This window comes from Pteropus medius, unplaced genomic scaffold, assembly GCF_902729225.1.
Source record: "Pteropus medius unplaced genomic scaffold, Ma_sr-lr_union100, whole genome shotgun sequence".
NCBI classification, from domain to species: domain Eukaryota; kingdom Metazoa; phylum Chordata; class Mammalia; order Chiroptera; family Pteropodidae; genus Pteropus; species Pteropus medius.
In genome coordinates, this window is record NW_024342469.1 from 4,233,272 (window position 1) to 4,245,860 (window position 12,589).

Here is a 12,589-nt window from a genome sequence, read left to right on the forward strand (position 1 = left end):
AGGGTCGAGTGGGTCCTACGTCTCTTTCCATTCCTCTCCCTCGCCAGTGTGTGGCCAGCAACATCTGCTGAGGAGTGAGCCGGTGAGAGCAAAGTTGCTTGGAAAATGCATACACCAAGGACGTTTGGGACGAACACCCAAATAGGCTCCATTTTCAGAAGTATCCAGATTTGGCTTTTTGGAATATTCATATTGTAATTGAAGTCTCACCAGCTTTTATGATTCTGCAATTGGTAGAAATTAGAACTGGAGAAGACCCAACAGGTCATCCAGGCCGTCCTCCCGCTGGAAGAGGATTATTCCCTGCAGCGTACTTAGTAGCACTGGGAGGAATTACTTTTCATATGATTATTATTTTTTTCATGCCGTCTTCAACTAAGTGTTTCTTGAATTGAATCGCTTTGTATTCAAGTAATAAAATGCACAACAGGCAGTACATTTCTGGGTGATTATCTCACTCCTCAGGTGGTGTAATAAGGCATGAGGCCAAAGCCCTGGCATGCCTGATTGTTATTAGGAAGTGAATTTATGGATAAAATAAAGAAAGTGGTTATTTGCATCAGCAATAACTGCGTCAAGGAATGCAGTTACCATGGATCCTCTCCGCATGCCGGAAGAGACGGGGGAGGCAGGAGATGAGTGTACCTAACCGTCCATGCAGCGGTGGGCAGCCAGAGACTTCCCACCACCCTCAAGGAGCTGGGCGTTCATTTTGTGAAGCTACAGGAAAGCCTTGGCCATGGCCAACCGTGTGAACAGGACATCTGGGGAGAGCTCCCCTCCTGGACCTAGCTCCAGGCTTAGGAGTCCTGTACTCCTGGGCAAACTGCTTGCCTGCTCTGCACCTCAGTGTCTTCACCTCTGAGATGGGAGGAGCAAAAGCGATCAGGCATGGAGAGGGCTCAGTGACAGGCTTTCATAAACCGCAAGCACGTTTTCTGGCTCATACCGCATCCCCAATAAGTGCTAATTGATTTAGAATAACTTTTTTCCTTTCTTACACTTCTTCATAAACTTGAGTTTCTTGTCTCTTAACTTCTTCAAGCTTCTTAAAACTCCCTGGCAATCACCCTACTTTTCCCAGTCTCCTGCTTGCCTTCTCTTTAGACAACTACTTCATTCTTTATCCACTTTCCTTAATCCTGAGACATCTCTCCGTCCTTACTTGATGCTGGTGATGCCACTTCCTGTTTCAAATGGAATTGTTTTCTTAATTTTATTTTTGGATTGTTCATTGCAGGTATATAAATATACAATTGTGTATTGGTCTTTTATCCTGCAACCTTACTGAAGTTGTTTATTTGCGTGTGTGTGTGTGTGTGTGTGTGTGTGTGTGTGTGTTCTTTAGGATTTTCTGTGTACAAAATCATGTCATTGGCAAGTAGAGATAGTTTTACTTCTTTCTTAGTCTCTAATATGGATACCTTTGTATTTGTTTTTCTTGCCTAATTGCTCTGGCTGGAACCTTTGGTACAATGTTGAATGAAAGTGGCAAGAGCAGACATTCTTGGGAAAGCTTTTGTTCTTTTACCATTAAGTATGATGTCGGCTTTTGTTTTTTTTATTGATGCCTTTCGTCAGGTCAAGGAAGTTCCCTTCTGTTCCGAGTTTATTGAGTGTTTTTATCATGCAATTTTTTAGAATTTTGCAAAATGCTTTCTCTGCATTCATTGAGATGATACTTTTTTCTTGATTCTAGTAACGTTACATTGACTGACTTTTGTGTTCAGCCACCCTTGTATTCCTGGTGTAAGTCTCACTTGGTCATGCTGTCTAATTCTTATTGTTTGTTGCCAGATGCAGTTAGTATTTTGTTGAGGATTTTTCCTATATTCATAAGGAATATTGGTCTTTAGCTTTCTTTTCTTAGATATCTTTGTTTGGTTTGTCATCAGGGTAATACTGACCACTTAGAATGTGTTGGGAAGTGTTCCCTCCTCTCATTTTTAGGAAGAATCGGTTTTAATTATTCTTTAAATGTTCAGTAGAATTCACCAGTGAACCCACCCGGTCCTAGGCTTTTTTCCAGTAAGTTTTTTGATTATTAATTAAATCTCCTTGTTCGTTAAAAGTCTACTTAGAGTTTTTTTTTCCTTCTTTCAGTTTCAGTAGCTTGTGTCTTTCCAAGAATTTTTCCATTTCATGTACGTGATCTAATTTGTTCGCATACAATCACTATTACCTTATAATCCGTTTTGTTTTTGTAAGGTCAGTAATAATGCCCTCCCTATCATTCCCGATTTAAATAATTTCGGTATTTTGCTCTCTTTTTTTGGGAGAGGGGTCAAGCTAGCTAAAAATCTGTCAGTTTTGCCAGTCTTTCAAAGAACCAACTTTTTATTTTATTGGTATCCTCTGTTTTTTATTATCAATTTTATTTCTGTTCTAATCTTTATTAGTTCCTTCATTCCACCTGGGTTTAATTGGTTATTTTTCTAGTTTTTTAAAGACGATGGTCAAGTTATTAATTTGAGATTTTCTTCTTTTTTAATATAAGCATTAACAGCTATAAATTGTCCTCTCAGCAGTGCTTTATCTGCATCTCATAAGTTTTAATAATGTTGTGCCTTTCTTTTCACTCATATAAATGTATTCGCTAATCTCTCTTGTGATTTTTTTCTTTGACCCATTTGTTATTTAGGAGTGTATTGTTGAATTTCTACATATTTGTGACTTATCCAATTTCTTCCTGTTATTGATTTCTAATTTCATTCTAGTGTGGTTAGAGAACATATATTGATGATTTCAACTTTTTAAAATTTATTGAGACTTGTTTTATCTCTTTACATATGATCTATCCTGGAAGATGTTCCATGTACACTTGAGAAGAATGTGTTTTCTACTATTGTTAGGTAGAGCATTCTTTAGATGTCTATTAGGTCTAGTTTATAGTATTGTTCAAGTCCTCTATTTCCTTGTCAACCTTTTGTCTAGTTGGTCTATCCATTATTAAAAATGGATATTGAAGTCTCCAGCTATTATTGTTAGTGTGTCTTTTTCTTCATGTATATTGGGACTCTGTTATTAGGTATGTATATGTTTATTTTACCTTCATTCATTATTTCTCTAATGCTCTTCCTTTCTTTATATAGTTTTGAGTTCTTGACCCATGTGATTTTTCTTTCTTTCTGAAGAATTCATTTTAATAAGATTTTTTGCAAGCAGGTCTGCTGGCGACAGATTCCCTTGATTTTTGTTTATCTAATAAAGTCTTTATTTGTCCTTAACTTTTGAAGGATAATTTTGCTGGGTACAGAGTTTTAGATTGGTGTCTTTTCCGTTCAACAGTTTAAATATTTCGTTTCACTTCTTTCTTGCTCGTGTGTTTCTGAAGATTAAGTATGTATGGGTCTTTCTTTCTTTCTTTCTTTCTTTCTTTCTTTCTTTCTTTCTTTCTTTCTTTCTTTCTTTCTTTCTTTCTTTCCTTCTTTGTTTGTTTGTTTGTTTGTTTATTTCTTTTTTGGTATGTCTCATAAATCTTTTGCTGAAAACTAGACATTTTCATAATGCGGCAATTCTTGAAATCATATTCTCTTTCTATGTTTTGTTGTTTAGAGACTTTTCTAAACTAACTTTGTAAAGTCTGTATTCTTTGTCGTGTATGGCCGCTGAAGTCTGATTGGTTATCTTAGTAATCAGCTCATGATCAGACAGAGATTTCCTTAAATGCCTGGAAACAATAGTCTTCTTCTGATCTCTGCTGAGGGGCTCCTTGTGTGTATTGGAGCATTCCTTCAACACACTGCCAGGAAGTTTACAGTTCTACCGTAGCCTTCACTTCCTGCTTGTGACCTTGACTAGAGCCTCAAGGTCAGCCAGAGGTGAGAGCTCACAGTCCTACACATGCGAGTCGCTGTCTAGATTCCCAGGAATATGTGGGAGCTTCTCAAAGCCCCTATGAACATCTCATTCCCCAACTTTTCTCTCTAAACTTTTTAGTTCATCTATTATTTGCTACTGCTGTTATCCACCTGCTCAGGCAGCTAAGATTTTAAAGAACAATTGCCTCTGATTTTTTCAACAAATGCCTTTTGACGATAGCCTGTTCTCCTTCACAAGCTCTGATTGGTTCAAACAAGACAGCCTGTGAGTGGGTTTCTCTGAACCATCGGGCAGGTCACACATGACCATCCTCTGGTAGTGGAGTTTTGAAGGAGTCTCAGCTCTCTCCTGCTCCTTCTAGTGGCTGTCGGCCTGTTGGGTTTTCACGGTGATCGCAGGCTTTTGTTTTCAAGGCTACTGCAGATTTGGGGGCGGGAGGAGATGCGAATAGAGAAAGTTGAAATGCTACAAAAGTTGGTGTTCATACAGAGAGCCCACCATCTTTCATGCATTCATGCTCCCTAGTTTGCCGCAAACCTTTGGTTAATTTCCAGAGTTCTGACACGGTTGATTGTGAAAGTTTTTGCCAGTGTTCTCGTTGCTTTTGTGGAGGAGAGGATTTTCGGAGGTCCTCAGTCCACCATCTTCCCCAGCTCTGCCTCTGACCGTGTGTCAGATATACAGTGAGGCACATCAGGAGAGCCCAGGGAATCCAGCCTCTACCCTGCCGCTCAGCAAGCAAATAAGTGCGATAGTTGAGATGCAGGTGGATTTTCCTGTCCAAAAGCTCCTTTATTTTTTCAGTTTTGAAGGTTATTGGATCTGCTAGAAACAAGGAGTCTAAACTCACCATTCTGTGTTCGCCCCAAGAACAGTCTCTGAGACGCTGGCAAGAAGGTCATCACCAGCAGCATTTTCACGGACTCCCTCCGTCCTTTCAGAAAAGGAACAGGTAGGAGGCTGGCCGCGCTTGTACTGTGCGCTTGAAGATAACGTAATCTGTTTTCTTTTACATCACAGGGATGTAATGTGCAAAACGGCGGTTTTACCAGAATGTCACACTTCGTCTCCTCACAGAGCAGAATGCACGAATTCGAGACCCCATTCTTCACCCTGTAGAGTCTATTCGAGAAGCGATTTCGAAAACATGTTCAGACCTTCTTCAAGTGAGTATTCGTGAGCAAATAATGCTAACAGTAGATGTTACTTCCGTATATTTAGTAGGTCCCAGACTCTGTACGAAGGGTTCACATGTCATTTAATTCTCGCAATGAAGCAATGACATAGGTTCTATTATTGTCTGTCCCTCTTTTATTAATGGGGACACTGAGACACAGGTTGATTAAGTCACTTGCCCAAAAGTGCATAGTTGTTAAGTGGCAGGGTTGTGATTTGAACCCAGACACTATGAGTCTAGAATCCATGGACGTTAGCTACTGTGTTTCTCCTTAATCGATACACTTTATTTTCTAAGTTGTTATAGGTTCACAGAAAAATGGAGCTGCAGCACAGGGGAGGGTCCGCCCGCCCCTTTCTGCCCTGGCCCTGGTTCCCCGGGTCATTAACGTCCTGCTTCAGCAGGGTGCATTTGTACCGTCCGTGAGCCGTTGTTGGTACATTATAGTTAAGTGAAGTCTTCAGTTTACGTCCAAGCTCTTTAACATATCTGTCATTCTTGGTTTACATACCTGTTCGTCTCCACACCTGCTCTCTCTGTGGGTCTTCTGATGACTGCCTTTGCTCTCAATTAGGTTGCCTTTTCTTATTCCACTTGTCTTGCAATTTTAAAAAGATTTAAGACCAGACATTTGGATAAAAAGCAGTAGAGACAGCAGTAACGAATATTCACCACCAGCCAAAGGAATGCCCCTTCCTCTCTCCGGCACCTGAGAGATGGGCCAGCTCAGTTTAATCTCTAGGTTGAGATGTGTGTGGACGTGGTTGCAGTTTCAGGTAGAATTAGGTGACCACTGGTTCCAAACGCCTCCCTTCAGCAGTTGTGAGGTCTGAGCCCTGGCGAGACTCCAGAGGTCTCTGGTCCAGTCTTGCTGCCAGCTTGGCCTCCTGGGGGAGCTGTGTGCTTGACAGACCACCTGCCATTTCGGACGGGTCCTGGGGCGCTCTCTGCCCTGGCTCCCCACCTCCAGTCTGCAGTGGGCTGCTGAGGCGCACTCAGCGAAGGCCCCATCGGCTTCACAGAAACTGGGCTCAGCTCCCGCTCTGTCCTCGGACTTTGGTGAACCCGCTTGCAGAAGACCCTGTGTGCCTCGGGCATGTCGCACAGCTCTGTGCCCCACCTCCAGGTTTGGGGTGCTATACGCGCACGTGTAAGGGTCCATGAGGGCGGGTGCTGGGTGCTGACGTGCTCTCTGACGAGGCTCCCAGCCTGCGAATCCATCGCACCAGCCCTTGTGTGGCTGCTAATGGTGGTTTTCTCCTCACTCCTGTGTGGAGTGAGCTCGCTTTCCTTCCTGTGCCTCTGCAGGGATGGAAGGGGCCGTGGGTCTTTTGTCTCTGAGGAGTGGCTGCTCCGTTCTGGAATTTATCTGATGGGCTTGGAAACCCATCTTTTAAAGCTTGTCTCATTTGTTCCCTCATCGTTAGGGTGAGAGTGACAGTCTGTTGTGACTTCCCATATCCTAGATGGATGTAGAAAATGTCATCGAGTCGCCCTCCAGAAAGATGATGTCAGTTTGTACTCCCACTAGCAGGTTAGACAGAGTTTCATTACTGCTTTTGTTTTAAATCTCGAAAGTTGTAGCGGGCATGTGAAATAAAAGGTTTTCCTTCGAGTAATTTCAAATAGTTTCAAATTAACATTTTCTGATACTTTTAAATGAAGAACTTTCAGCTATAAAGATGGGGCTTCTTGGAGAGCAATGAAAAGTGTACATGAAAAGTCCAAGAAAGGATTTCAAGATAGAGACATACATTAACAAGAGGGATCCCTGTGAACTGGGAGCAGGAAGGGGCTTTCCAGGCTGGATGGGCAGAGGCAAGAAGAGCGTTTACTAGCTGGTGTTGAATCACACAGCTCCCTCATGTGAGCCGGCTGCTTTTGAGATTCCACGGGACAGCAGTGGAGGGACCCTTGCACTTCTGAGCATCCTTGGAAGTCTTGCGGGAGACCTGAGCTCCTTCTCCTCACCCTCTGCCCAAGCCCCTGATCCCTGCCTGCCCTCTCCCAGGGGAGCCTCTGGCCATTGTGTGTTCGCCTCACGACATGGCGGCTGGTGTGGGCATCTTAAGAGGACCGGGTGGAAGCTGTAATCCCTTTTGTGACCTCTGTCAGCTCTGCCCTAGTCGCAGCCCACAGAGATTTAAGACGAAGGAACGTACACCTCACTTTTCGGTAGGGGTATGTTAACGTGACATCGTGTAGTGGGGAACTTGATGTGGCTGTCTTGGAAAATACCCCATCTGCCGCATCCTCTGATATCCTCTTTCTCAGTGGAGAGTGTCACCCCTGTCCCAGCCACCACGCCAGATACAGGAACTTCATCCTCTTCCGCCACCTCCCCCTACTCACCGAATCAGAAGGTTCTGTAGACGCCGCCTTGTCTGTCCCCCCCCATTTCACTGCGTGGCTATCACTTTAGTAACGCCTCCTTGAACACTTGCCGGAGCAGGCTGTAATTACCCAACATGCCTCATGCCTCCCCTCTTCCCCCATACTGTTCCTCTCCCACACGGTAACAGTGAAGTTGAAGAATGAAGATCGGCTTATGTCATTCTCTCGATGCAAAGCGGCTGTGGCATGCCATACCCAGAGCGCAAAGCGGGAGGCCAGGCCCGCCCACGATTTGGCTCCTTCTGACCTTCGCAGTCTCATCCCCTGGCTGCTGCCTCCTCTGCTTGTCCCGCCTCCTCCTTTTGCCTAGGGTGGCTGTCCTCCACAGCACCCCTCGCTGCCAGGCCCCTGCTCTCAGGAACTCCACGTTGCAGCTGAAGTGTCACCTCTTTCCTCTAAGAGGCTTTTCCTGAGAACTTGCCTCCCGTCGCCCCTGTTCTGGGTCTCCAGTATGTCCGGTTACGTATTCCTCGCCCTCCAGGAGGCTGTGGGCGTCGTGAGTGGGTGGCATCCCCAGCTCCCATCGTAGGCCTTGCGTGTGATCAGCCCTCAGTGACTGAGCGTGGAAGGCGAGCGACGCTCATGGCCGGTGTGGCCCCGAGGAACGACGGAAGCGGTCCCCAGGACCCGCCACACTGCCACTTGTGAGCAGTGTGACTGTGGGGCCCCGACACGGTCCCAGTTCTACCACCTCAGACAGAAGACAGCTCAGGGCGGCTTACAGCTGTGAGGAAGTCCCCCAGGGCCCTCTGGGTGGGTCCAGGTTGGCACACTGAGAGCCTCTTTTCGAGTCTGTAATCTGGCCCACGTCACCCCAAGACTAAAGCCATCTCCGTCCTCATGCCAGGAGGGGTCACCAGCTTGATAAGAAATTCTCATGGAAGGGAGATTCTACATCACCCTTCCCTAGCCCCTGCTTGCAAATAAGTTTACGAAAGATCAGGCAATGTTAAAGACATGTAACATTCGTCGAGGACTTACCATGTAAGACAGAGCTACTAATAAACCTTTGCAAGCTCATACATAAATATAAGAGATTTACTAAACTACTATTATTCTTAGCCTCCTCTTTCCCTAGTAGGTTATAAAATATCAGAATAGATCATCACGTCTTCAAGCTCGTGATCCTGCTTGGCACTGTGAGTTGATTTGTAGCTTCGGTATTTACTTATGTTATTTCTACCTCGTTTCTACAGTTTTCATCTTAGGTTGAGGGGCGAGAGGCCGGTGTTGTATCAGCTCTCCTTCGGTGACGCGGGGGACCCCGGACCTAATGCACTGTAGCTGGGACACCACCCCTTTTCCTCCCAGGAAGGGCAAGCCCCCCCGGAATCTCATTTTGAGCACTCTAAACATGCTTCCATTACCTTTCAATGTCAAGCCTATCTCATTTCTTCTTTGTCTTTGAAAGAGAAATGATCTAGATTGAAGAATTACATGGTTTTCCCTCAAAAATTGGCAAGGAGATACTAAATAAATATGATATTTTAAAGACCGATTTGAAATGATATTGATTCTTAACTAAGTTTTATTCCAGTATCCCTGTTTTTCACTTGTAGTGACATGTGTCCTCCGCCATGTTTTTTCTTTCTAATGTTATCACTGTCATTTTACATTGATCGAATTTCAGAGGTGAAACAGTGACTGCAGGTCTGCTGTGGCAAATCATCTGATGTTTAGATGCATAAACCCGGATGCCATAGACATACTGTTTTAGAAGTTTGTTTGATCCTAATACACAGTGAAATGGTTTAGTATCTTAGCTTCAAGCGCATTTAATAAATAGCTGTTTCTCTCTTACAGCCACAGATATTGCAAATCCAATACTGTCCTTCTTAGATATTAAACGGATTTTATTTAAAAAAATTACCAATAAAGGAGATGAGTTGAAAAAAGCCTTTCAGCTGCTTGATATCGGTCACAACATGACAGTGTCCAAGAATGAGCTGAGAAGAATTATCACCACCTTCCTGCTGCCTCTCACCAGAGAACAGTTTCAAGATGTGCTCGCCCAGGTACAGTCTGTATAATGACCTAGAATAACACAACTGTGGAGAAGAGCAGGTGACCCTGACTTTCCCCCATTGTCCCAAGTGAGCAGTTAAAGTTTTATTTTTCACAATCCACTTAATTAAATTCTGGCCGATTTGGCACGATCAGCAGGCACTCGGGTCATATTTTGCATGTAGCACTGTTCCAGTCATTTTCTTTTCGTTTTTTATAAAGCTTCCAATGTATAAAGTATTTGGTCAGCTTATATTTTGGAACTTAGTACAGATGCTCCTTGACTTATGTTGGGGTTACATCCCAATAAACCCATCTTAAGTTGAAAACATCCAAAGTCCAAAACACATTCAAGACCCCTCACCTACTTTGCATCATGGCTCAGCCCGGCCCACCTTGAACGTGCTCAGGACACGTGCATCTGCTCGCGGTTGGGCAGAATCTCCCACACTGCGAATGTGCTCGGGGTTCGGCCTCGTGACTGTGCAACCTGCTGGGCACTGTGATGCCCAGCATCACTGGGGAATGTCGCTAGCCCGGGAACAAGGTCACAATTCAAAGTATGGATTCCACTGGATGCACACTGCTTTTGCATCTTTGTACAGTTGAAAAGCCATAAGTGTAACCATCACAAGTCAGGGGCCGTCTGTTTTTATAGGCGTTTGCTCTTGCATCAAGTGGTTGTTGAGCATCTGCTGTATGCTTGACCCGGGGAAGAGTAATAAGCTGCCGGCGCCCTTGAGGGGACCCCAGTTCAGCGACGGGTCTCTGGAAGCATTAAGTACTAGGACAAGGCCTCTTACAGGGTGGCATAGAAGTTAGAGGACGGAGTGCTGGCTAAAAATGTGGTGTGGCAGTCCAGGAAGGCTTTTGGGAGGAAGGGGTATTTTGCTCTAGGGGATACACTCCTCCATATAAATATATACACTTATATCTACATTTATTTCTATATCAATTTTTCTGCATACTGAGAACTATGACTTCACACCAATACTACCAATTCTAATCCAGCACCTCGGGGTTCATTCTGGTGTTCTCGCTTTCCACACTTGTAACTACCACAGTGAGAAACCTGGCTTCTTTCTTAGTACGTTTCCTTATTGGATCAGTCTCCCTAGCTTGTGACTCAGCGCTCCGCCTCCCCACTCTGGAATACCACGGCTCCCCCGACACTGCAGACACCATTATTCTCTGTCCCGTCTAATGATTTAGGACTGAATTGTTAGGGGACAGACAGGGAAGAAGGGAAAGGGGAGGAAAGATGAAGAGCTTTTCTCTTCTTCTTTTTAAAAAAGTGTTTCTAGTTCCAGAACTTCACAAACAGTACATACTGATTCATGCGTCATTCTTTATTGTATCTATATTTGAAATAAAAGCTTTATTAGGATATAATTTCTATATCATGAAATTCACTATTTAAAAATATATGTTAGTGGTTTTTAATGTATTCGCAAAATAATGCCACCATCAGCGCTATCTAATTCCAGAACATTTTCATCACCCCGAAAAGAAATGGCGTCTTCGTTCGCAGTCACTCATTCCCCCTCCCCCTCCCCACCCCGGCACCATTAATCTACCTGCCGTCACAATAGAGTTGCCTATTCTGGACATCTCACATAAATGGAATAACACAATATATGATATTTTGTGTCTGGCTTCCTTCATTTAGCATAATGTTTTCAAGGTTCACTTATGTCGTAGCATGACTCAGTAATTCATTCTTTTTTATGGCTGAATAATACTCCATCGTATGGCTAGGCCACCTTTGATGGACTTTGGCTTTTGTGAACAATGCTGCTATGAACATTCACGTACCAAGTTTTGTGCGGACATGTTTTCCTTTCTCTTGGGTACATACCTAAGAGTGGAATCGCTGTGTCATATGGTAACTGTTCTTTTGCTTTTAAAGAACATTTGTCTGTGCAAACAGTGTATCCGTTTTCTCGTAGGCTTGGTTTAACTCATACTTTGTACCAAATGGAGAGTTAAATATTATTTCCTGCTAATGTCTCCCTATATTCATGGTCTAATGTTAATTTAAAAATTTGACAATCTTCCCAAGCTAATCAGCTATGCAGGAAGAGGAAAAGTACAGAAAATGCGAAATGTGTATCTGTTTTTAAAAGCTACATCTGTTTTTAAGAGAAGTCACTGAGAACTGTAGAACTTCAAAGATTTTTTTAAAAAGGGTCTTTGTGGTATATCTTAAACGATAGGCATGCTTTTCTAGGACCTTGAGCTCCTGTGACCCATGTGTATGTAAATCAAGGAGGCTGGAGTGTGGTGTGGCGAACAGGAGGCCAAGTTCGTGGGAATGAAGGGCAGGGCTTCTCTTCCTATTCCCTGGAGTTCACAGTGTGTGTGACTTTTTCTAGATCTTTTAATGACTAATCCATGTGGTGATATGAACTCTCTTTTCTAACCGTTAATGTAAGCCTAACTGCAAATGTATAATACTGGTAAATTATTTCATGGGAATTTCCCCCATTTTAGAAAAGAATTACAGTGAATTTACTTTAGTTTATGTTTATTTCAAGAACAATGTCAAGCATGTTTGTGTGTCAGGGTGTTTCGATGATTGATCAAGGCCTGTACCTCAGTTTCCATTAATAGTAATGAAATTTTTTAAAAAATATATGGCCTCTGAATATTAATATGAACAGTTTAAAAGGAGTCGAATTGGTAAATAGATTCCAGAGAGGGAAAACAAATTCTGTGTGGTCCCAGCGGTTGCACCATGTAGGGAAAGAAGTCTTTGAAGATATTTATCAGCATGATGGGCAGTGATTTACAAACTACCCTCGTCCAGTCCCAGTCTAAGAATTTGCTTTCAGCAGCTCATCTGTGGGCAGTTTCGATTCTTAAACTTTTTTTTTTTTTTTTTTTTGCAGAATCTGATATTGAAAGGCAAGTTCTTGGGAAAGGACCCGTCCTTTTTTTGGACTAGCATCTTTAGTTGTCTAAGGTTCCAGCTTTGGAACAGTGTCCATTCTAGTGTATTAGAATTTATTGAACCATAAATAATAATATGGAAATGTAGCTTTTAAAAAACTTCTTTTTCCTTTCTTTTCTTTCCTTCCATTCATCCCTTCCTTCCTTCCTTCCTTCCCTTCCTTCCTTCCCATTCCTTCCTTCCTTCCTTCCTTCCTTCCTTCCTTCTTTCTTTCTTCCTTCCCTTCTCTTTTTTTTTTT

At 43.2% G+C, this 12,589-nt stretch overlaps 1 protein-coding gene across 1 annotated transcript in view; it reads left to right on the top strand.

Annotated features, from left to right (window-relative positions):
* Positions 1 to 12,589, top strand: part of EFCAB6 (EF-hand calcium binding domain 6) — a 184,416-nt gene that overhangs the window by 10,210 nt on the left and 161,617 nt on the right. Inside the window, exons 4-5 of the mRNA XM_039863013.1 lie at positions 4,843 to 4,988; positions 9,197 to 9,408. Coding sequence (XP_039718947.1) covers positions 4,843 to 4,988; positions 9,197 to 9,408 — 358 coding nt within the window. The remainder of the gene's footprint in view (positions 1 to 4,842; positions 4,989 to 9,196; positions 9,409 to 12,589) is intronic.